This window comes from Tasmannia lanceolata, unplaced genomic scaffold, assembly GCF_043159265.1.
Source record: "Tasmannia lanceolata isolate RefF3 unplaced genomic scaffold, GAP_Taslan_0.1 ptg000012l, whole genome shotgun sequence".
In the NCBI taxonomy this organism is placed as follows: Eukaryota; Viridiplantae; Streptophyta; class Magnoliopsida; order Canellales; family Winteraceae; genus Tasmannia; species Tasmannia lanceolata.
The window spans coordinates 40217430-40243788 of NW_027518689.1; the positions used below are offsets into that span (position 1 = coordinate 40217430).

The following is a 26359-nucleotide window of genomic DNA, read 5'->3' on the forward strand; positions in this document are numbered from 1 at the left end:
CGTTAAGAGATTCAATGGGATGGAGACACGATCTCTTTCTGACAATCTTCAAAACTTTTTTCTCAAAATTAAAGTGGTAGTTTAGTGGCAGATTGGGATTCTAGTATGCTATGGCTCGGGTTTATAAATTAAGCCAGGCGGTTGGAGATTAGCACACAGTCTAGATGAGGTTTGGGATTGGGTGTTGGTTATAGAGGTTACATACTCCATTTTTCGCGAGGTCGGGCTTATAAATTAAGCCTGGCGGTTGGAGATTAGCACACAGTCTAGATGAGATTTGGGATTGGTTTTTGGTTATAGAGGTTACATACTCCATTTTTTGCGAGGCAAGTGAATTATAGATTCTTTACCTGGGGAAGCACTTAATTTATTTGTATTGGATAATCTATTCTTCCAAAATTCTCTTTTTCTTACTAAAATGTCAATTAATCTCTTTGTATTGAGGAATCTCATCTCCTTCCAAAATTGTCTCCCTTCTATTCATTAATCCAAACAGAGAGAGAGAGAGAGAGAGAGAGAGAGAGAGAGAGAGAGAGAGAGAGAGAGAGAGAGAGAGAGAGAGAGAGAGAGTATGCAGGCTGTTTTTCAAGTTGTTGCTATTTGTGACATCTCTCACAGTTATGAAAATGTGGTCTTTAATCATTATCCTTTTGAAATATTCGGAATCCATCTAAAGTAGAAGTATAACTTCTGGAAAGAGGAGGCATTTTTATTTAGTCAAAAATATGTATTTATACAAGATAGTCTAACGCAATGAGCATTATGGGGAAATATGGGGAGGGTTGGGAGGGAAGAGATTTAGGTAGAGGTGGAGGCTTGGGTGCATAGCGGTTAATTTTAGCGTCAAGAGTCTTTTCGGGCTCTTCATTAGGTTTAGGTTGAGAGTGGGGGATAGGATTCAATTTTGGAAAGACTTAAGGTTTGGTAATGTTCCATTAGGCCATGTTTACCTGAGCCTCTACAGATTAGTTTGTGAGAAGGATGCCCATGTTGGGGATTGCTATGAGAGATTCAGTGGTAGATTAATTTGGGGTTGGGTCCTTAGAAGGAACTTTAAAGAAGCTGAAAGCACCATCTTTGGAGCCCTTCTTGGTTTTCTTAATAGTGATTGTGCCCCTTTTTGTGGTGGATAGGAGATTTGGGATTGGGTTTCTGGGCCCATAGTGAAAGTGAACATCTCTTTTAGGCGGATACTGATTTGATAGTCTTTTGTGCCTCTAAAGGACCATGGTTTGTGTTGGACAACGGCTCTCCAAATTAAGGACACTCGACATTCTCAAGAGGAAATGTTTTAACTTAGCAGAATTCTGTGCTTTGTTGGAGTGCTGAGGAGTTTTCTAACAACCTCTTTCTTGATTGAAAGCTTGCTAGTGCGTTATTCTTGCCATGGTCAACATTCAATGGACCTTCCTGACAACATTTAAGGATCTTTTGGCAGGCTGGTGATGTCATCATTTAAGGAAGAAGGGGCATATTATTTGGCTGATGGCTTCTTTTTTTGTTGATTTTGTTTTTATGGAAGAGATGAACTGGTTGACAATCGAGCGATCAGTTCTCCTTGGCGAAGCTTACTGGGGTTTTCAAGAGACTTCTCTTCTCTTGGGTTGTGGTGAGGAAGGAATTCCATGGGTACTCTATATAGAACCTTTACCGAAATTAAGAGGAAATTTTTGGAATGAGGGTGGTAAAGGAGAAGAGGAAAGTGAGATTGTGTCCTTCCCCTAGTAATGTTATCAAACTCAACTTTGATGGTGCCATTGCTGGTAATCTAGGTTCAATGGTGCCATTCGAAAAAAAAAAAAAATTCTGGGTGCAACGGGGGTTTGAGGTTTTTTAAGAACGATATAGGTGACATTCTTCTCGATTTTTCTGGTCCAATGGCAAGGTATGATTCTAATGAAGAGGAGGCTTGTCCCTCTTGTTATCGGTCTTTGGCTGTTGGTTGTCCTCTTTGAGTGTGATCTATTGCTCAAGGGGGACTCAGCAAATGTCATCGCTTGGGAGGACTGTCCAGGGATTCCATGTATGTGGGCAGCCACCCCTCCCCCCCCCCCCCCATTATAACATAATAAACCATTGAATAAACTACCTTGGAAAACTAGCTAATGACTTATGGCCCTTCTAAGCAAAACTGCAGTAAAGCCCTTGAATTGATAAAGCTCCTCCTCATGCTTCCAAGTTCCAACACTTATCCTCTTTATTCTCCCCATTCCTTAGTTCTTCACGCTTCTCACACTTCCTCTCTTTTGCGACCCTTCACTTCTGGAATCCAATTCCCGCATGCATCGCTTCTCGCATTTGCTTCGCACCCTGGGAACTATAGCACTAGATGGCTGAGGTAAAGCTTGAAGAAATCAGCACCACATAGGGATCCTTCTTCATTGTGTGCCAATGAATGCTTTTTTCATGTAAATGCTTACTCTTTTTATCTTGACTTATTTATGTAGAAATCTTGATCTAGTTCAAGATTACATTTAGAATTTTTATCAAATTTGTTCCTTATAGAACGCATTACGTATTCATACATGTTAACATAGTTTTGTGAGAGCACAACAACCATTTCCTGGATTAACTCTTAGCCGATATATATATATATATATATATATATATATATATATATATATATATATATATATATATATATATATGGGGAAAGTGATTGTGAGCGGCCCCTCATATAAGCTTATATGAGGTGACTGCTAAAAACATGGTGGCCCCACATTTTTGGGGTGATCCGAGCCGGTCATTTTATAGGCCCTGACGTAGATAGGGGGTGCCCAAAAAATCAGCTCCATAGGATCATCCCAACCCTACTAACTGTGGAGCTGATTTTTTGGGCACCCCTTATCTACGTCAGGGCCTATCAAATGAGTGGTATAGGGGAAAGTGATTGTGAGCGGCCCCTCATATAAGCTTATATGAGGTGACTGCTAAAAACATGGTGGCCCCACATTTTTGGGGTGATCCGAGCCGGTCATTTTATAGGCCCTGACGTAGATAGGGGGTGCCCAAAAAATCAGCTCCATAGGATCATCCCAACCCTACTAACTGTGGAGGTGAAAGAGGGGGAAATGGGTGGGTATAAATTTGCCCACTTACCCGTCCATTTTCCCCTCTTTCACCTTCACAGTACGAAGGGTTGGGATGATCCTATGGAGCTGATTTTTTGGGCACCCCTTATCTACGTCAGGGCCTATCAAATGAGTGGTTCGGATCACCCCAAAAATGTGTGCCCACCATGTTTTTAGCAGTCACCTCATATAAGCTTATATGAGGGGCCGCTCACAATCACTTTCCCCTATATCTAAAAACATGGTGGGCACACATTTTTGGGGTGATCCGAGCCGGTCATTTGATAGGCCCTGACGTAGATAAGGGGTGCCCAAAAAATCAGCTCCATAGGATCATCCCAACCCTTCGTACTGTGAAGGTGAAAGAGGGGAAAATGGACGGGTAAGTGGGCAAATTTATACCCACCCATTTCCCCCTCTTTCACCTCCACAGTTAGTAGGGTTGGGATGATCCTATGGAGCTGATTTTTTGGGCACCCCCTATCTACGTCAGGGCCTATAAAATGACCAGCTCGGATCACCCCAAAAATGTGGGGCCACCATGTTTTTAGCAGTCACCTCATATAAGCTTATATGAGGGGCCGCTCACAATCACTTTCCCCTATATATATATATATATATATTTTTTTTTTGAATTTCCCATTTGCAGTGTGACAGTAGTAGTGGCTGTTTTGTTTTTGGTGAGTAAGCTGGGGTTAGGCAAGACCCCGACCAGAATTAGAATAAAAAAAATGAAAGGATAAGAGTTACATCCAAATGTAGGGAGCTGCTGTTATTTAATTGCAGATCTTCTCACTCTTTATTTAGTATGTGATTTAGGAATTTCCCCCCCAGAAGTGTTTGTTTCCTTGTTTTTAATTACACGAAAAATCACATATTCTACATATATGGTTATCTTGTTGGAAAATTGATCTCATTGAATTCCTATGCAGATTGGGGTGTCTCAGTTGATGTTGTAGGCTTCTGTTTCTTAAACCTTGGATCAAAGTACCAGCCTCAAAAAGAGCTCATCCAGTGGCTTCAAAAAGGACAAAAGCCTATATATATTGGGTTTGGTAGCATGGTATGGTTCTTGCTAAAACTACTGACCCAGCTGATAAACAAGTAAATGAATGTCTTTTTTCGTAACTAGTTATGAAAAAAATGGTTTATTGCTCTTGATGTGACGGTGTGTGGACGTAGGAGAATTAACCATTTGGACCTCGACCTTTCCCTCCATCTTATTAAGCAAATTTATCTTTTTCTATACCACTATATGCAGGTTCATCATCTCTCTGCTATTATGTGTGGTTGATATCCGGCATTTAAACCATCCTCGGTTGAAAGAATTTCATAATTTAATTACAGTTGCTTCATCTCATAAATAAAGTTAATATTTAGGTTGTTATGGTGTTACACTTTTTTTTGTTTTGAAAAGCTTGTTTTTTAAATACTGTTAAAATACTCTCCTAGTCTATTATTGACTCACCCGAGTCAACTCCCTTTTACCTTTGACAGTTCTCGTCCAGGTCTGAGGTTTGCATTACCACATTAAGTAAAGTTGACTGGCGTCAATCCTCGACTCACCAAGTCGACTCCTTTTTACCCTGAGTTCTTGTCCGAGTCCAAGTTTTTAAACATTGGTTTTAAAGGAATATTTTAGACTGTAATAGAGCAATCCTCCTATTAGTGGCGGTGTCAATGGCCCGGACTCCAATCACTCCTAAAAATGAATGGTCTGGATATGTATTCGGTCCAATTACAAGATATGTTTTGGATCCAATTAGCCAATCAGTCTGTCACATTGTCACACCTTCCTGTGGCGCTGCCTTGTGTCACTCTTTGTCACAAATATTGTTCTCAGGAATTTCTAGGCAAGGGAAAATCTCGGGATATATTATTTTTATTTTTATTTTTTTCTGGTTTATATCGGGAAAAAATGATAAAATAAAATTATTTGAAAAATATAAAAAATATAAATTAAGAGAAAAATATAAAATATAAAATATCGTATAAAGAGATTTTATATGGTGTAAGCCCTTACAGTCGCGTATTTTTCTTAAAGTACTCTACAGCCCGCACCATAGGATGATCCAAACCGTCCATGTGATGGGCGACAACGTAATTTGGTAGTGCCCCAAAAATCTTTTCCATAGGATGATCCTAGCCCTACGATCTATAGTGGTTTCCCCAATATGAATTTTCTCTATCGATCGAAGGGCTATGATCATCCTTTGGAAATAATTTTTTGGGCACAACCTATTTACATTGTGGCCCATCAAATGGGACGGTTTGGATCATTCTATGGTGCAAGCGGTATAGTGCTTTTAGAAAAATACGGGACTATAAGTCCTTGCAAATGAATGGTTTGGATCACCACAGAAAATGTGGGACCCATGTGATTGGGGAGCTTAAGCGCACCATAAGTTTGGTGCGCTTAAGCTCACCAACAGTTTCCTCTATAAATATATATATATTAAAAAAAAAAAAAAAACGTATCCATGTACCCGTATCGTGTTGTACCCGCACCCTGTATCCATATACGTGCTTCATTGGCTCAGGCAATCCCATGCCACCTAGGCTATTCCGAATTCAGCTACAATGTGGCCTAAATATATATATATATATTAAAAAAAAAAAAAAAACGTATCGATGTACCCGTATCGTGTTGTACCCGCACCCTGTATCCATATACGTGCTTCATTGGCTCAGGCAATCCCATGCCACCTAGGCTGTTCCGAATTCAGCTACAATGTGGCCTAAATAGGTTTGGGATTCAGGTGGGTTCTGTGCTATTCTGACTCTGATGATCAACTTTTATATATCCATCCATGTTCTTTCATAGGCTATGGCCAAAAAAGTAATTTCCTTGTTAATAATGACCAAAAGGTATAGTTCTTTCCATCTAATGTGACAGAAATGACTTGAATGGGACATGAAGCCAATGTTAGTCAACAATGTAGATCAATGAAATAGAACGACAAAAATTGCTCTATCAATGGAATAGACCAACAATGGAATTTGTTCCATCCAAACTCAAATTGCTCAAAAAAATGGAATCAGTGAAATAGAGCAACAACCTGCTGTAGGTATTATACACTTCCAAAAAGTTTCAGAACCCTGAAGAGAAGAATCAAGCAGTCATGAAAGGTAGTAAATGGCAACCAGGAAACCGTAAAAAACCTAAATGGAAGAGGGGAATAATAAGAGAGGCTTCAAATACACCCTCAAACATATCTCACATAAACAAACTAAGCATAAAACATGATTCAGTCAAGCTATTTTGCAAAAAATCATTGAACTGTAGCGAGTTGTGACCATCTATGGCATGGAATGCCAAATACTAGATCTCACTCAAATCAAACTGAAAGTTCGGGCTTGAACGAATGCTAGCGAAAAGTGACTTAGATCCACATCTTTCGATGAAAACACAGATCTATTGAGCCGAACAAGCAAAAAGTGAGAATATTTAGTTTGAATATCCTACACCTAAGAATCCTAAAAAAGTGAAGTGATTCAATGCCCTCCGTATTCTTTCCCATAACTTTGAGTTGCTGACATCATCTGTATAGAAGACTTCCAATGAGGGTTGATTTGAAGGCATATCTGAGTTTAATTGCTGGTTATTGATTGTAATCTTGATCCTAATCGCCTCTCAGATCATCAAATGACAAAAAAGGGGGATAAACCTAAATCCAACAAAAAAAAAAAAAAAAACCTCTCCAAACTGTGAAAGTGATGGTACTACATCTAATCTGGCTTTAAGATGTGTTATGTACCCAAAGAATGAATAGAGTACTTGAAACAAAGTATCATATAGTAGCACATTCAACAAGTCTGGAAAAACTATGTCATGGATTAAGGACAGTCTTAAATTCATGTTGCTAAGAGGAGTGTGCTGGTAGGAACCCTAAAACAACTCAATCTGCTAAATAATGGCGCCTAAAATTTTTGAGTGCTATCAATCCCCATGATCATGGATTTAAGACTCAGTCTTATGCACAACACTCAGTATTTAATAGTAGGTAAGGTTATGTCCTAAGTTATAAATTCCGTTCCGTTCCGTTCCGTTCCGGTCGGAATGGACCAGAATTCCGGTTCCGGTTTGGAATCCGGAACGGAACGACCATATATTCCGTTCCGGATTCCGATCGTTCCGGCCGGAATTCTGTCGGAAACAGGAATTCAGGACGAAACAGGCGGAATGCCATGTTTCGTCCAGAATTCCTCATTTTTTGTGTTTCTTCTTCTCCTTTTAAGTTCCGTCCGGAATTCCATTTACTAGAAAGGAAATGTCTTTACTATTTATTGTCCATTTATTTAAGATTTACATGTAAATAAGGGAATACCCCCCATTTGGATCTATTAAAAATAGTTTCAAGACCCAAATCTAAAATGATAAAAAGTCAACTTTCTAGTTCTAGTACAAAATTCGAATAAATGGGTCGGGTCAAAATCTTAACTTCCATAACTTCCGAACAATGGGGTATATTTCTACTTTTAAAAATTCATGAATTTAATAACGTCTAAACATTATTAAATCCCAAAAGTCCAGTAAAAAAAATCTCATAATTTGGTCTCTAAATTTTTTTCATCTTGTCAGGCACTAGTCAACACACTTGAGATTTTCCTTATTGGATCTTTTACATATTTTGTTCATTTAATTATTTCTTATATTTTTCTAACATTTCTGTTTTTTTGGATTCTTTTCATATTTTTAACTATTAAAAAAATATTTCCCTCGTCATAGTGGAACGAAAAAGTTTCGAACGAAACGCCGAACGAAACGGATGAAATACCAAAACGTTCCGTTCCGCTCGCCAAAACGAAACGGCAAACGAAACGGAATATACAACTTAGGTTATGCCCTAATATGGTCAAGGTGAATGACTATGACGCTATCTTTTACACATAGTAGCACATTCAACAAGTCTGGAAAACTATGTCATGGATTAAGGACAGTCTTAAATTCATGTTGTTAAGAGTATGCTGGGTAGGAACCCTAAAACATCTCAATCTGCTGAATAATGGCGCCTAAAATTTTGGAGTGCTATCAATCCCCACAATGGTCACAGGTCCGAGTCACGGAAACAGTCTCTCTACAAAGCAGGGGTAAGGCTGCGTACATCTAGCCCTCCCCGGACCCCGCAATGGTGGAAGCCTTGTGCACTGGGCTGCCCTTTTATCAATCTCCATGATCATTGATTTAAGACTTAGTCTTATACACAACACTCAGTCTTTAACAGTCGGTAAGGTTATGCCGTAAAATGGTCAAGTTGAATGACTATGACGCTATCTTTAGTGCACATCATCAGATTTTTTTTTTATTATGTGTGGGTGTGGGGGGTGTTCAAGATCTCCCCCATTCTGAAATCTCAGTCTGGCTGGAACGAGCAGTTATAATCAATGAAGAACTGTGTGCAGAGCAAGCATCTACGGGAAGAAGTAAGCAGCAATATGAAAAATCCGGATGCCCCTCTCGATTCACGGAATGTGATTTGGGACACGATGGGAGTTTGCGTGCCTCGATAGGCAAGAGATCACCTGAGTATAGCACAAGATCGCCTTTTCTTTCTATTGAAATGGGACGATTCTTTGAATCAAAGAATGGAATTTCTGTTAGTTCGATGCATAAATTAGATGATACTTTTTGATTGGCAATCGGATGCTTATAGATCTATCGTTATGGAACATGTGATTCTTTGTTACTCTAATATCTTAAGGATTTCTATTAATTACTAGGATTTTTTTCCCATCTATCCCATTCATATTAGTGGCATATGTAATGTGTTTATATGTGATGATGCATTTCTTAGCTATCCTCTGATTGATAAGGCTTCTTGTCGTTTGTTAAGCCTCTTGAGGATGCAAAGAAGATTATGACCATTATTTTGGAGACATTAAGTGATACAGGGCAAAGGGGTATCATCGACAGGGGCTGGGGAGATCTTGGGATTCGTAAGTTCATTTACTTTGTTTTACTATTCTCTTATTATTGTGATTTTCCTAATGATATTTCTCTTAAATGTACTGTACCTATTGAAAAAAATGCACCAGTGATAACGGCCTCGTGTTAACTTTGCGACTCTTTTTTAGTGTAAGATTAGTCAATGATGTCAATCCTGTGATAGTATCAGTTGTAATTTACATTCTTCTATATGCTATATTGGAAACCGTCAAGTATACCTCAATTTAACTCAAAAGGTTTTGACCTTATGCAATCTAATTTTTCTAGCCATTTCCTTGCTTTCTTTTATCTGGCGGTGTAACTTTTGTGCGAGACAATGGGTTAGAATTTTTTATGCTTAGCTCAAATCCTGCCATTTTATTGTTTTTTAGTATCTTTATTAATTCAAGATATGCCCTTTTCCCCTATATTACATAAACATATTCCAATGTGACTACCATGACGTCTTTGATGGAAATTGAAAATTATAGCTGAACACATAGGTTATAGTTTGGTAGTTGAGAGTTGAGGATTTTTCCTCGCTCATCTCAAATATGGTATGCGTGCAACTCATAGAAAAGACATACCTCTATATCTCTATCTCTACATTGTATTTATGGCTAAAATACAAATAATAATCCATATCACTGTCACTTACTAAGTTCATAAATGATCAGTAAGGGATTTCTGCTATGATTTAGCCGACACTTCGAATTTTCAGCAGACACGCGCGACAACACTAACCCCCTTGTCGACACGTATTGACACTCCTTTCGACACTTGTAAATATACTCCTGAAGTTGTCAGACTTAATGTGGGCGCATCGAGATGTTATTGTACCGTGCCAAGTAAAATTGTATTTTATAATCGAATATTGTGTTTACCTCTTCTTTTATTATTAATTCGTATTTTATTATTAACTCTTCTTTATCTAATATTTGTTGTCATCTCTCCTCTCCTAAACTTAAAACACTATACAATTCCAATATTATATTCATCGGATCCCATTGGTCTCTCTTTCTTGATGCATATTGGAGACTAAAGACGACTAGATTAGATTGATGAATGCACTGTAATTTGATTATTTCATGTTTCTTTGAGACTTAGCTACTTAATCCTTGGTAATTTTATTAGTTTGTTCATAAATACTATGTTTATTTTGTTTCGAATTATGATTACTAATCAGTAATTTTATATGTAACTGCGCATACAGGCATATCCCCATTTCTAGATTTCCTGGGGTTGCTTGTCAGACACCACGTATCTGTGTCAACCCTCGTCACACGAATCCGTGCTCACGGATCATAGGATTTCTAATATCATTGAAGGATGTTGTGATGCCAATGCGAGTTTTCATGGTCTATCTGACTTGTCGATCTTTTAGAATGCCAAAAGTCAAGATTTGATTGGGCTTTCTATATTTCTAGAGAGTAAAGCACAAGTTATTGGTTTAATAATCGTGGATCAAGTCCATTTCAAAAAAATAAAATAAAATAATAATAATAATAATGGTGGCTCATGCCTCATGCAAAGAGCTGAATTTTTTGTTGGCCTTTTGCTTTCAGTGCAGTGCTGCTTCAAGAGTCCCTATGGAAATCTTTATCCTTTGTAATCTTTTGTTTATTTAACATATGCACCTATATATATATATATATATATATATATATATATATATATATATATATATATATATATATATATGAGGAAACTGTTGGTGCGCTTAAGCTCACCAAAGTTATGGTGCGCTTAAGCGCCCAATCACATGGGGCCCCCCTTTGTTAGAATGATCCAAAGCATTCATTTGAAAGGCCTTATCAGAGATAGGGTGTGTACCAAAAATCAGCTCCATAGGATCATCCTAACCCCTCCATTTGTGGAGGACAAAATGGACAGACAGTGTTTGTCCACAAATCTGCCCATTTTTGTCCTCCACAAATGGAGGGGTTAGGATGATCCTATGGAGCTGATTTTTGGTACACACCCTATCTATGATTAGGCCTTGCAAATGAATGGTTTGGATCACCTACGGAGCTGTGGGACCCATGTGATTGGGGAGCTGTGGGACCCTTTCCTCTATATATATATATATATTTCCTCATATATATATATATAATTTTTTATTTTTTATTTTGAAAAAAAGACATCTCCCTTCCTGTTCAGTGGATTTAAAATTGATGGTGAATCCACACTGGATCCAATGATTTCCTACTGCGATGAATTCGTGAAATTCTAGGCTGTGGTTTGAGAGTTGAGGCTGGAGGGAGGAAAAGGTAAATGCTGCATTCTTCTCACATTTCTCCATGTGAGAAACACAACATTCTTTCAATGTACAGTAACTGTAAAAAAAACTACCCTTCTAAATGTCCTAAATAGAATAAAAGAATAGCTTCACTTTACATTGACTGTAAGCCTAAATATATATTGTTACATGGTTAACTAATATTACATGTGGAAATAATTTCTTTTTGCCTTGACACAAGGAAGTTTCCTAACATACAATTTGCATTGGGTAAGTGACAGTTTTACATTTCCAATATTGTTTAAGCGAGGTTACTCACATTTTTTTTATTAATGGAAAAACTACATAGAAATCATCATTGTATCATATGGTGTTTCCTGAATTTTGGTTTGGTGTTGTTATCCCAATAATTATTGTTAACTCATAATTGGTTTCCCTTTTAATTCTGTTGTAATTTGCAGTTGCTGAAGTTCCAGACAATGTATTCCTTCTTGAGGATTGCCCTCATGACTGGTTGTTTCCTCAGTGTTCTGCAGTGGTGAGTATCACTTAAATTCTGCGCATAATGTTTTGAAGACTTGGTTGTATAGGAATTTGAAATGGGAGATGATATTTTCACCCCCGCTGCAGTACGCTTTTTGACGTTAAAAGGGGGGCGCATGCGTACTGGGGGGCGTGGGGTTTGAAAATATCATCGCCCTTTGAAATTTAAAGTTTAGAAGTCTCACTCTTAAAAGAACAGTATCCAGTTACTTGATTTCTTTACTCAATTCATTATTTACAATCTGTATTTCTTTACAAATCCTTAATGTATGGGCGCCATTTGGTGGGTCGCATCATCAGGGTCATTCTAAAAGTTCCACTCTAAGACACCTGAAATTCAATAATTATACAATAGATCTGCCATAAATAATGCTGTGTGATATATGTGCTGTCTAGCTTATGAATGAAATTCTAGATTCCCTTCTCTTACCAGAGGTTTGTTATGTTAAAAATTTACAGGTTCATCATGGTGGAGCGGGTACAACAGCCACAGGACTAAAGGCCGGGGTTAGTTTCTCATAACCTCATGGTTTCAAATTGTCTGTCCTGTTTCCATTTGTTACTTCCATGTAGATTGTATCATGCATAAGGTGTGTATTGTTCCTGACACAGACATGTTTCCGTGCACCTGCTATATCCAATTAACTGTGACTTTGGAGACTTTGTAAAGTTCTTCATTTTTCTTTTAGAGAAATCATTTTCACTAGAATTCAATGATGAATATAGACTATTTCTGAATCCATCATTTTAAAGTTGTATCAATTATAATTCCTATTTTCTGTTTTACAAGATCTAGGGCAGGAGTAGAGAAAATAAATATTTAATATTAAGAGAAGTTAAGTATACTACAAGATTTAGAGCTCGAAGGTGAACAAAGGCTGCATCATGATTGCTTGACGTTAATGGTGCATTCAACTTCCCAAGAGAATATATAGGTATATTTTGCTTTGAGAAGCAGAAAAAATTATTAAACAAAAAGAGGGTGAGGAGTCCCAAACAAAAACAAGACGAAGCACAAAGCTCAAACAGCCACTTAGGGCAGGGGGGAAATATTAGAAATCACTATGTTTTCCTTTAGCGCACCACTTGTTGTAAGATCATAAGCTATTTTCTGATCGAGGAATTAACACAATCTTAGAGTGATAAGAGCACCATCCAGCATCTGTCTCCCTTCAACGAAAGCGAGAGATAATGCTTGTTCAAACTTTTCTAGGGCGATTCGAATGAACCTTTGCAGTTATCTTTTCAAGTGTATGCCCTAAAAGCCCGTCATTGTTGTATTGAACTTTAATTAATCAATGAAATTCATGACATCTATTGGATAATATTAACGAAATATGTTTGATGTTCTTTTTATATTGACACATGTTTGTCCTTAGGTAGCAAAGTAGGAATAGATCTATTTCGAATATACGGATCGGGTTGTGCTAAAGATTCGAAGAAACTTCGCTTATATTAAAAGTAAAAGGGGATTCCTGAGCTCCTTCCTATGCCCATGGATTCACAGATCCTAAGGGGTGCGGATATATGATATTCTAGTTCTTTGCAAACCTAAAATGTTCCTTGTTGACGTTGAGGCTGGACATCTCTTCATGTACACAACCAGCATCAGGGCCTTGCCTCCATACATGAATTGGGGTGGATTATCTCGGCCACTGGGGTAGTGGACCCCGGAGAGGCAGCATGGATGTAGTGAATTGTTCACGCATTGAACGGTATCATTTATTTTAGAATAGCCCGTAGATATGGAATAAGGATAAGGCTATTCTACCCAGACAAGACCCTTTATATGTCCTTAGAGCTGAGGGGTCATATTGGTCTGTGGGCTTGCTCTATGGCTTTGATCTACCTTACAGTGGTTCTCGATTCAGGATAACATTCGGTAGTGTTGTGCTATAGCGTAATCTATGAGATCATTAGGGATGCCCAACAAGGAATCCTCCACCTCTTTAGAAGAGGAAAGTCATTTGCAGTTTCGATCATAGCACGAGCCTCTAAATATATCCGGGCGATTTGATAAATTGTTTATCGAAAGGTTTTCAAAATTTATGTGTGATATATTTATGTTACAAAGGACTTTTACAAATGCATTTGCGGGCTCAAGCGTGTGGATTGGAAGGTATACCTTGGGGACCTAGGGGGTAGTGAGTGTCCACCCCTAGGGACCAGCCCAGTGAGGATATGGAGAAAGGATATACACATAGGATGTGATTAGGGGTATTTGGATGATTTGACGGTCATCTTCAAGGCAATGGCCTTGTGGGGCCCACTTACCTAAATGCGGTTGTAGTTGGACTACATGGTGTGGTCGCAATGGGACTCATGGAGTCCTGCAAGATAGATCATCGGATCCCTGTGTCAATCCATTCATGTCTCACTTGACCCATGGGGATTCTTAGAGAATCCGGGTCCCCGATTTATGTATTGCACGGATGTATCAAATCAACTATATGAGATACAGGGAGGATTTACACAGTTCCAATGGTGTATGCACTCAAGTGCATTTACGGTAGTAGTGATGTATGTAAGACTAATTAATTAATTAGATAAATTAATGTGGAAAGTTTGAATTTCTATTGGTGGAGAATGGAGAGAGAGAGAGAGATAAGGGAAGCAAGTTTCCTTTTTATATAAAACTCTATTTTAGTAAATAAAATGCAAAAAGGAAATTGAAAAATTTTAGGGGAGGAAACGTCTAACAATGCTTGGACACTTCCTTATAAAATAGAGAAAGGGAAAGAGGAGAGAAAGACTCTTGGACGTTTTTTCTCCTCTCCCTCTTTCCTTCTGCATCTCTCCCTCCTCTGAAGTTCCTCTTTCTAGTTGAGAAGAGTAGTTCTTCTCCATCCTCCGTAGTTTGTGCGATCGAAGGGAGCCATCACTTCAACTTCTGGGGTGTCAATCTTGATAACATATGAAGTCAAGCGGGGAGTGGTCATACAGAGATTGTTAGTCGGGCAATCGATGCGTATTTGTTTTAACAAAAATTCGGTGGTCATAGATTCAAGCCCGATGGTGGTCATATTCATGTTGTAAATCATTGGGTGCGATGCAGATTTTTTTTTTTTTGGTTATTTTCGGTTATAATTAGAGAGCGAGCCTTGGCGCAACGATAAGGTTGCTCCATTGTGACCTGGTGGTCACGGGTTCGAGTCACAAAAACAGCCTCTCTGCAAAGCAGGGGTAAGGCTGCGTACATCTAGCCCTCCCCAGACCCCGCAATGGCAGGAGCCTCGTGCACTGGGCCACCCTTTCTTTTTATTTTCGATTATAATCACAATTTTCTGTGGTTTTTTGTCTGCTTATCAGTGCCCACCCTATTGATTTTTCAGCTGATCTCGAGCCACATGGTGTGGCAGGTATCTCGCCAGAACTTGATTTGATGTTGCTGCATTTTTTTACTCTCTCTCTCTCTCTCTCTCTCTCTCTCTCTCTCTCTCTCTGCAAACTATTTGTTTTGTGTGTACAAATAAATTTTCAAATGTCATCCCTCACCAAGAACAAGGAAGTTTATTGCATCTTAATGTAAAATTAAAAGTCCTGATTGTGTGTGCTAAACTTTAGGAACACAATCACTTTATCCAGCATTTCGGTAGAGTCCTAAACAATTTAGTCCTATATATCTATTTTAGTTTGCTCACTGTTCGGAATTTTGAGGCTGTGAAGATATTTCTTAGTTTACTCTTTCAAATGCTGGCTCTAGAATTATGTTCAATCTGGTTATTTTGTTTGCACTACTTGTCAATGCCAAGTGTTGGATCAACGTTGTGTGTATCTGGTTTTGTCTCACTTCCTGTCCATGTTATCAGTGTCCAACAGCTATTGTGCCATTCTTTGGCGATCAGTTTTTCTGGGGTGATAGGGTTCATGCAATAGGAGTCGGTCCTGCACCAATACCTATTTCCGAGCTCAGTATGGAAGGCCTTTCAAATGCTATAAGATTTATGCTTGATCCCGAGGTAATCTCTTTATACTCTCTATTATTCAATTGTATTTGATCTGTGCCAATTTGTGTGATGGGTTATCTTGCGTTAGAAGTGGATGGATTATTTGTCGCCTTCATTTTGGCCTCATCTGAAAAGAGTGCTATATCTCTTGGTTTGTTTTCTTGTGTGGGGACTCCCTGTAGAATGAATTTTGTATGAGCTTGTTCTAACCAAGGTTTTAAATTTTGACAGAAATCCGAGATTTCGGGTTTTGGTTGAGAGCGAAACCGAAATTGCATAAAGTCGAAACGTTAAAAAAATTCGACCGAAATTTTGAATATCACGAAAAAATCTGGATTTTGTTTAATATTTAATATTATCCTGAAATTTCAGCCGAAATTACTGAAATTTCAGCCGAAATTACTGAAATTTCGGCCGAATTTTCTTGGATTTTGTCGAAATCTGGTACGGTGTAGAATATGACTACATCTGATTTCGATAGATTTCGTCCGAAATTTCGGTTTCGGTGAGGACCAAAACCCATCCCGAAACCGAAATTTAAAACCTTGGTTCTAACTGGCCCAGTCTATCTGGAAAGCAGTAATGAAGGGCTTCATAAAGTCCAATAGAAGAAAATGAGTTACTATATACCTATGTCGCATGGGTGCTTTGCTTAATTATTTTGACTAGTACACGCATGTTGGATGGGTTCCATATACTTTTATTGAGTCTGTGACCTGTATCTATTCATTGTCCTGTGGTTGCACCTGTTTCTTGCAAGCACAAATGCACAATATCTCTTAAGAGGTGTCTTTGTGTCTTTTGTATTTTATCCTAATTTGTTACTTCAAGCTCAAGAACATAACTGTCTTAAATAAAAGTTCATTATATTTAGTTATAAAGCATTACATCTTTTCCATTCTGAGAAAATTCCATAACTTTACGTAGTGCCAGAACTTTACAAAGAATTCATTTGGAGTGTATTTGTTTTTCTCTGAGTTGGTCTACATTGAAAAATTCAATGGCTTTTTTTTCTGAGTCTTGACAACTAGGCAAGTATAACATACTTGTTGCTCAGTTAGGTCCAATACTAACATAAAAGGAAATACACCTCTAAGGTATGAATTATACTTGCCGCTCAGTTCGGTCCAATACTAACATAAAAAGGAAATACACCTCTAATGTATAAATTCCTTTCCATCTCATTTCTGTTATCACAATGAAATATCATGGGATGTGTGTTTTTCACTGACTTGGCCTACATTGAAAAATTCTCAATGTTTTTTTTTGTGGTAGTTTTGACTACTACGCAAGTATAACATAGTTGCCGCTCAGTTAGGTCCAACACTAAAATAAAAGGAAATACACCTGTATGGTATGAATTCTCTTCCATCTCATTTCTATTATCACCTATATGGTATAAATTCATCTATCTTGTTCCACCATTCAGAAGATCGGCTAACGGGGTAGCGGTAATTTAGCTAGAAGGGGGGGTTCAGTTGGAGGCTCTAGAGCAATATGATCATCTTCCGCCTTGAGCTTTTCTGTTTATTTTTCCTTTGTGATCTTTCTTCTCTTGTTCTCTTTTGTTTCTTTTCTATCTTTATGTACTCGACCACCTCGGTCTCTTTATATTAATGAATTCTTCACCATTCGGGAAAAAACCCTATCCCAATTCCCCGTCGCTTGTTCTCACAGGATATCTGGTTTTACTGTCTTCTATTTCTCCCCCTTTCTTTCTTCCACTTATTTTTGTTTTTTTTTTCAATATCATCATCCTTCTCTAGATCTACGAACCAACACAACATGTGAATCAATTGTTTCAAGTTCACGTACCAATTATGACTTCATGCATCGTAGGCACTGACTGTCCATTGCCTCGCCAACAGGACTTATCATAGTCCTGACGTCAGCACAACTAACCATAGTAATAGATAATCCAGGCATGTTTCATATGGAAGAGCTCTTATGTTGGTTCTAATAAAATTTTCATGTGGGGATTGTTCCTCATCGGTCCACATTTCTTTACACTTCTGTCTATATGCTTATTTTTCAAATCAAGTAGATGCTTTCATCTTTGGTCAGAATTTTTTTCATTAAAGGTATTTGAGAATAGGGAGGCAGGTTGTTGGACTAGAGAACACTTCCTCGTTGGTCGACATTTCGTGATTTTTCTACCTTATATGCTCATTCGTCAAATTAAGTAGATTCTCCCATATGTTTTGAGTAGTAATCTTATGGACGGTGCCTGTGGTAATCATTTGAACTCTCATGTACCACCAAAGTTTCAAGCTTTAGAGTGGGTCCTGCCCGTGAAGAATGAATTTGTACGGCCGTACTGGATTTTGAAAAGAGGTTGGCGAACAGGTGCATTTTAAACATGGAAAGGGAGGAGGCTGGTAAATGTATCTTTATTCAGCACACGATTACTAGGAATATCTTATGTGCTGCCCTCTGTGGTTTGCTCTGTGCTGGGTTTTCCCAGCCTCCTTTAGTCTTCTGATTGAGGAGTAGAGGTGCCATCACTTGGGTGAAAAGGGCATGTTTGAGGGCATGTTTAAATCAGTGAGGAAGATCATGTCCGATATAAAGGTTATGGCGTTTTCTTGTGGACTAGTCGCCTTGCCGAGAACAAAATCTACTAGCATCTAGCACCCACTTCTGCAGCTCTTGAGCATGGTTCATGTTATGAAGGATAAATTATTTCTCATGGTATTCAATCTGATCACAGGCCATCTTTGTATGAACTAGTATTATCAGGCCATCTTTGCATGTACTAGTACATTGTCGGCTAGAAAAGACTTAATGGGGGAATTCACCATGGGGATAGCACTCCCGCTTGTTCCTGGAATTGGTTCTCCCGCCTAGCAAAGTTTATCTTGAATTATCTAGGATTTTTAAAAAAAATATTATTTTATCCAAGGATATAGTTTGACGTGAACAAATGATATCAAGTCTATCCAAGATAAGAGTGCTAGCAGGGACCTCAAGGACAATGGCAGTGGCAGGCCTCTCTTTGCGTCCTCATATCATTTTCCACAAAATAATTCCTGGCTTCCTATTTCCATGGTCAACAGCACTATTTTAAATTGTTCATTTGTGTATGAAACAAAGCTCTTGATTCTACATAAATAAAGTTCAAGGTCTTTGTGTTGAAGCTAGGAAATGCATTGTTTGATTGATGATCTTGATTTTTTTTCCTCAGGTGAAGTCACGAGCAATGGAATTAGCGAAGCAAATAGAGAACGAAGATGGGGTTGCGGGAGCAGTAGACGCCTTTCATCGACATTTACCTTCAGAATTACCAATTCCCACAGCCCCAGATGAATCTTCGGAACCAAACTTTTTTGTGTCGTTGCTTATGGCCATGGAAAAATTGTGTTGCCTTCCTTATGCATCATAGAATTTTCTCACTAATTTGCTTGTGTATAGAATTTAGTTGTTCTTTATCGGCGAGCTGTGTAGTCTTCATAGGTTGTATTATTATTGGCTTGCAGATTCTTGAATAATAAGAAAAATCAAATATGTCATTTGTTTTAATTAGTACTCTCATGAATAAGAAAAATAAAAGATAGTCATTTGTTTTAGCTGATACTCTGTTTGGCTAAGCCCAGCACCCAGACATGTAATTTGTGCTCCTACCAAGCTTTGGCCCTTGCATGATTTAATACTAGATGCTTATTAAAGTAATTCATGTGAAGTATGCTACAAAAATTTGATTCATCAACAAACCAGGCCTCTAAGATTTAGCTGCGCTATGGCCTGAAATATCCATTTGGCTCATGGCCAACATGTAGGGGCATCAATGGACCCAGATGATAGGATGGACCATCCGGATCTAGACGCATTACTGGGATCAATGGACTCATTTTAGATCCTTATCATAGGATTCTGAAGTTATTTTTTATCAGATCAAGACAACTAACTTATCCCATTTGCATTTGCAATGGGAAACAGGTGAATGCTAGCCATATTTTTTTCCTTACTATATACGAAGAGTAAATTTTCATTTACAAAGTACTAGACATTGCTTTCATAATCAAACACTTTTCTGTGTCATTCTCACTTCTTATAGATTTTAATCCCCTTCCACCTCGATTCCATGTAAAAACTTGCATTAATGTTGGCATAGACACCACACTTGAAATAAAGATCACCAGGTCCTTGATCTTTTACCTCAAATTTCTGGATGCCATTTATAAAAACAAAAACCTTTCCTTCATCTACATTGTGGATCACATTATATCTAATCCATTTATCATAAACATCTCTCGTTACCACATCGTATCTGTAATACTTAATGTCACCATTGTAAACACGCAATTGCAAAGTGGTAGCTCCTTTAGCTGCACCGTGGATTTGGATAATGGAAACAGCAGATGTGCCATTAGGCACAAAGCCATGGCCTTCGAACTGCCACACTCCAGAAGAGTAATCGTCACCCTGCTCAAAAGATTAAAAACACTAATAAGGGATGATTTTTTTTTTTTTTTTAAATTGTTTGTTACTGTATAAGAATTTCTTTAATTATTTATTATAGTTTTACGGGTGCAACTCGGGTCAATTTTTGGGAATTCGGGTTGTGCTTTTACCAGAATATTGGGTCTGATTCGGGTTGGATCCAAATCATTTTTTTAGCAAAATCTCGACCCGACCCTACCTAAATTGCCCACCTATTTTTAGATGGCGGCTTAGCGTGCTAGTATAGCAAAAAAAAAATAGCGGGACCCATATTATTGGGTGATCTAAACCATTCAAATGTTAGGTCCCAATGTAGATAGGTCATACCCAGAAAATCTTCTCCGTCGATAGGATGATCCGATTCCCCCATCTATGTTGGTTCAATATGGGCAAAAAGTTAAATAATCCTCCGAAGAGGATCGCAGGGTTAGGATCATCGTACGGACAAGATTTTTGGGACACTGCCCATATAGGTCGGGGCCCAAGAAATGAATGGTTTAGATTACTCAATACTGTGAACCTCCAACATATAAAAATTGTTCGTTATTATACGATTAAAGGAGACTGAAAGGCCCCCAATTAAGGGAAAAAGGAGAACCATAAACCCCCTTGTAAAAAAATCTTATAGTTTATGTTTGAGTGAAACTTTTGTACTGAAAATAGGGTTAGAACATATAATTATATATAAGATAGGGGGATGATAAATTCGCACCCCTTGCAGGATAATTCACACCCCTCTAACTTAAAGTATGTGACAGACTTTAAAGCTTTTTAACGTTTAAGGGGTGGGAATTTATGATTACCCATAAGCTATTGGTCATATACTTTTTTGGCTACTTTGCACTTTGGAATGTTGGCCATTAGTAGAAATTATTGGATTGTTATGTGGCTTAGTAACACAACGTGACCAACAAGGTAAATCTTTATAGATTGATGTTTCTTTCATGAGAGAGAGAGAGAGAGAGAGAGCCTCAGGCTCACTTCATTCCTTCTCCCTCATCCTTTGTCCTCCCTTCCATCTCAAAGGCACCCCCTTCTATGGGATCTTCGCTTTCTCTGATGATCTTCTACTTGAATTATCTGTTTGGATTTGGATTGTCTTTAGTATGTTTTGTTATGGCTTCTGCCTTTGTTTTTTGTGGGCTCTGTTGCCCCCTTTCGTTTTTTGGTTGTTAGTCCTTGTTTGTTCGTCCCCTTTTTGTGGGGCTTCGTTGTCTGGTCTTTCTTGCTGTATCTTTTTATCTTTATTAATAAATATGGTCGGGGTCTTTCCTAACCCCAGCTTACCTATCAGAGAGAGAGAGAGAGAGAGAGAGAGAGAGAGAGCATTTACTCGTATGCGGATTTCTGTACGTGGGAGGGTATTGCTGGTGGGTTTGAGTGGCTTATCATCCGAGTAAACCCATAGCCTACGGACTCCATTTTTGTAGCTATAACGCTGGCTAAGGGGCTTGTCATATGGCTTTTGTAATTGGAAATTCCATTCTGTTAATGGCACATTAGTAAATCCATCGGTTGGGTCAGCAGAAAACACTAGATGGGCCTCCTTCAAAACACCCACGAAAACTAAAAATGCAAGTACAAAGCAAGAAAAAAGTTCCATGTTCACAACACTACTAAGTACTGTGAGAGAGATTATCTTTATATATATATATATATATAGTGTTGAAAGAGAAGAAGATGAGATCCTCCTGTTCGGCCTTACAAGTTTCATTGTAAAGAAGATGCTTTTGTTTGTTGGCGGTTTTGTTTGTTGGAGGATAATGCTTTAAGAAATGAAATCCCTTGTCTTTTTGTGGGTGTTTCCTTATGTGAAAGAAAGAGACCGAGTAGGCCATGACCGTCAATGCTAGAGATTTATTTTTGGGTGTGGTGAATCAAGAGGCTGAGGATATCAAAGGGGACTCAACATCAAAGAAATGGGATGTAATCATTTCTCATAATAGTTATTAGGATATTACTCATATGGTTCGCGGGTCCAACACATGTCCCTACGTATTTGTCTTCTTATTCATTAATTTATTTATTAATTTATCTACTTAGGTACTGATTTTGTATTCATATGTTTTTAATATGTTGAGGATGTTGGGATGAAGTGTTTTATTTACACGTAGCAGATATCTTATACGATATTGGCTAATTTCCACGGTGAAAAGGCACATTTTAAAATTTTCATTTATCTATGAATTGAAACAAAGCTCTTGATTCTATGTACATAAAGTTCAAAGTCTTTTTGTGTTAAAGCAAGGAAATGTATTGTTTTATTGATGATCTTGATTTTTAGCAGGTGAAGTCATGGGCTATGGAACTAGCGAAAGAAAAGGTGAACGAAGATGGGGTTGCAGGAGCAGTAGACACCTTTCATCCACATTTACCTTTAGAACTACCAATTCCTGCAGCCCCAGATGAACCTTCAGAACCAAATCCTTTCAAGTGGTTGCTTCTGGCCTTGGAAAAATGGTGTTTCCTTGTGCATCGTAGCATTTTTCTCAGTAATTTTCATGTGTGTAGAATTTAGACACATTACTAGGATCCACGAAATTATTTTCGATCATATCTAGACAACTAAAATAATTCTATAATCTGATTTTATTATATTATTTTACGAAAAATGCCTTCCAAATTTTATAACTTTTAAGTATTATTTATGGAAAATTTTAGTAAAAATTAAGTCATGAAGTTTTTCAAGCAATAAGTCTAGAGTCACACCCACTTCTCTTCTCTAACCATTGACCATAAGTCCCTAATCCACTGTGATGCCGTCAGGCCCGCCACTATGGCTTGGCCGAAGAATTTTAATTATGTGCTATCTTATTAGGACCTTCTAAGGCACTCCAATGTTTCGTCCAATTTGAAATGAATTGTGACCAAGACATGGGAAGTAGGATCTGAAGAATACTCCGAATCCAATCTGACTGATAAGGGATTTGAATGGACCTTTACTAAGACATAGATGGATCCGATCCACAGTGGATATGTTGTCCTACTTTGACTAAAAAGAATTTTTGCAATTTTTTTTCCAAACGCTACCGACACTAACTATTTTTATTTTATTTTTGTCCCTTTTTACCACATACAAAGGGAGACATAACGAATGCTAGCAATATTTTTCCTTATATGCAAAGAGCAACAAAGCTGTATGGCAACAGCAATATGTCATTTACAAGGTACTTGATGTCATATATATACTTTCATAATGATACACCTTTGCATGTGCCTCTCACTTCTTATAGATCTGAGTCCCTTTCCACTGCGATTCCATGTAATAACTTGCATTAAACTGGGCATAAACACCGCACTTGAAATAAAGATCTCCAGGTCCTTGATCTTTTACCTCAAATTTCTGGATGCCGTCTATAAAAACATAAACCATTCCTTCATCTACGTTGTGTATCACATTATATCGAATCCACTTATCATATATATATCTGTAGCAATCACATTGGCTCTGTAATACTTAACATCGCCATCATAGACAAAAAGCATCAAAGTGGTAGCCCCTTTAGTAGCACCATGGATTTGGACGACGGAAACACCAGATGTGCCATTTATCCTTCGAACTGCCACACTCCAGAAGAGTAATAGTGACCCTGCTCCAAAGATTAAAAACACTAACAAGGGATGAAAATTGTTTCGCTTGTTGTTAATGTATAAGAATTTCTTTAATTATTTACTGTAGTATTTATATAAGGGTGCAACTCCGGGTCAATTTTTGCGAATTCGGGTTGTGCTTTTACCGTAAAATCGGTTCCGATTCGGGTTGATTCCAATTCATTTTTTTTTAGAAAAAGCTCAACCCGACCTGACACAAATTGCACAACTAATGTTATTATATGGTGGGTAGCCGTGATTGCAAGTGTAGCTAAAAATAATAGTGGGGCCCATATTATTGGGTCATCTAAACCATTCAAATGTTGAGTTCCAACTTAGATAGGTCATACCCCGAAAATCTTCTCCATAGGATGATCATATTCCTCCTATCAATGGTGGTTTAAAATGGACAAAAGTTAAGTAATCATCCAAAGAAGATCGGAGGGTTAAAGATCTGTTAAAATATAAATGATTAAATAACACTAACACTAATAGCTTAAACTTTTGGAGTGATTGGTCGTTTCACATGATATCAGAGCTACTTCCTGTGATCTGCCTTCTACTCTAAACCCAACAACTCCTTGATGTTAAACATTCACGTGTATGGTCAACCCTAAAAGGGAGGGGCCAAATGTGCCCATCCTCAATTAAGCCGAAAAAAGAGGCGTCGCATGTAAGGGGGAGTGTTAAGGAGTATTAAAGTATAAATGATCATAGAACACCAGCTGTAACAGCTTAAGCTTTTGGAATAATCGGTCGTTTCAGATATATAGAGAAGATTTTTCGGGACACGGCCCATCTCGTGGAGGCCCAAGAAATGAATGGTTTAGATCATGGTTTTAAATTTCGACCGAAATCCGAAATTTCGGTGGAGACCGACACCTAAACCATCCTAAACCGAAACGGTCATTTATTTCGGCCGAAATTTTGGAATTTCGGTTTTTCCGAAATTTTGGCTGAAATTTAATATTGAATAAAATATTGAATTTGGGTTTTGTACCGGATTTCGACCGAAAATTTGAAATTTCAGGGTCCGAAACCGGTACCAAAACCGAAATTTTAAACCTTGGTTTAGATTACTCAATAATGTGAATGCCCACCCTCCTCTTTTTTGGATATATTGGCATGCACGCGTCGGAACCATAAACCAACTTGTAAAAAATGTTATAGTTTTGAGTTTGAGGGAAACGATTTTAATATGATTCAAATTGTATATAAGATCTAGGTCGTATACTTTTTTGGGTACTTTGTACTTTGTAATGTTGGCCTTCAGCAGTTCTTAGATTGCTTTCGGACTTAGTAACACAGCGTGGCTAACCAGGTAAATCTTTATCGAGTGATGTTTTTTGTATAATTATTTGATTGTGCTTTCATATGAGAGAGAGCATTTACACGGATGCGAATTTCTGTACGTGGCTTGGTATTGCTGTTGGGGTCGTGTGGCTTGTCGTTAGAGTAGACCCATAACCTACGGACTCCATTTTTGTAGCTGTAACGTTCGCTAAGGGGCTTGTCATATGGCTTCTGTAATTCAAAATTCCATTCTGTTAATGGTACATTGGTAAATCCATCAGTTGGGTCAGCAGAACATAGGAGATGGGTGTCCTCCAAAACGTCCATGAAAACAGAAAATGCAAATAGAAAGCAAGAAAAAAGTGCCATGTTCACAACAATGCTAAGTGATGAGGGAGAGTTTTGAGTAACAGTATATATAGTGATTAAGAGAAGAAGTTAAGATCCTTTTGTTTGGCGTTAAACTCTACATATATTTAGAAGATGCTACTTTTGGGGGGGCGGTTTTGACAAGGAAAATGCTAAGGCTACTCGCTGGATGAGCATAAGACAGAAATAAGTATCTAATGTACCCATTTATCTAAGTTTGGAGGCCGTTATGTTGGAGGAAGAAACTTCTAGAAATCAAAACACTTATCTTTTTGTGGGTGTTTCCTTATGTCAAAAAACATAAAAAAAAGACTAAGTAGGCTGATGTAGATGCACAACCATCTACCGTGGAGAATCTTTTGCCGAATTCCCAGGACAAAAGGAGCGTCCAAAAGCCTTCTTATTTAAAAGATTACTTGCTTTAGTTAGTTTTTCTTCTTCTTTTTCTTTTATCAAAGATAAGCTTGTCAGCATTTTATTATGGGTAGGACTTTCTATTCTAAATTCCTTAGGATTCTTCTTACCTGGATTTGCTACTATGAATAAATAGTAAAAAAGAAAACGTGTGACAGAAGCATAGCTTCTTCTCTGGGTTACGGTTTCCACAGAAAACTGTGGCTTTGTTGTTGGATTTTCGCTTTCTTCTTCATCTATCTCATTATAGGCCCACATTTCCCGTCACAATCAATGCTAGGAGTTACTTTTTGGGTCTCACATAGTAAATGACTACTAAAATCAACTGTATAGCTTTTCTCAGATTTAACTTAAAATGGGGTTTGATAAATCAAGGTGATCAGGATCATGCGATGGAGAAGGAGTCAAGATCAAAGAAACGTGAATATGTAACCATTTGTTATTAGGATATAACAAATGGTTCACGGGTCAATGCATGTTAGTAGGGCTGCAACTCGAACCGGGTTTTACCCGACCCGCATCGACC

At 38.0% G+C, this 26359-nt stretch overlaps 2 protein-coding genes and 1 pseudogene across 2 annotated transcripts in view; 1 reads left to right on the forward strand and 2 right to left on the reverse strand.

Annotated features, from left to right (window-relative positions):
• The window catches only part of UGT80B1 (UDP-Glycosyltransferase superfamily protein), a 45263-nt gene extending 25971 nt beyond the window's left edge, over positions 1-19292 (forward strand). The window contains exons 9-14 of the mRNA XM_077392558.1: positions 4004-4134; positions 8906-9008; positions 11698-11774; positions 12239-12286; positions 15589-15738; positions 18911-19292. Coding sequence (XP_077248673.1) covers positions 4004-4134; positions 8906-9008; positions 11698-11774; positions 12239-12286; positions 15589-15738; positions 18911-19108 — 707 coding nt within the window. The 3' untranslated portion in view covers positions 19109-19292. The remainder of the gene's footprint in view (positions 1-4003; positions 4135-8905; positions 9009-11697; positions 11775-12238; positions 12287-15588; positions 15739-18910) is intronic.
• Positions 19293-19767: 475 nt separating this feature from the next.
• On the reverse strand, positions 19768-22650 carry LOC143888799 (citrate-binding protein-like). The gene is made up of 3 exons (XM_077393201.1): positions 22542-22650; positions 21500-21732; positions 19768-20148 (listed from the first exon to the last, which is right to left on the reverse strand). The coding sequence occupies exons 1-3, from the start codon at positions 22648-22650 to the stop codon at positions 19768-19770; spliced, it is 723 nt and encodes a 240-aa protein (XP_077249316.1).
• A 736-nt stretch (positions 22651-23386) lies between these two features.
• LOC143888800 (citrate-binding protein-like) lies at positions 23387-25419 on the reverse strand (annotated as a pseudogene).
• Between the last annotated feature and the right edge of the window lie 940 nt (positions 25420-26359).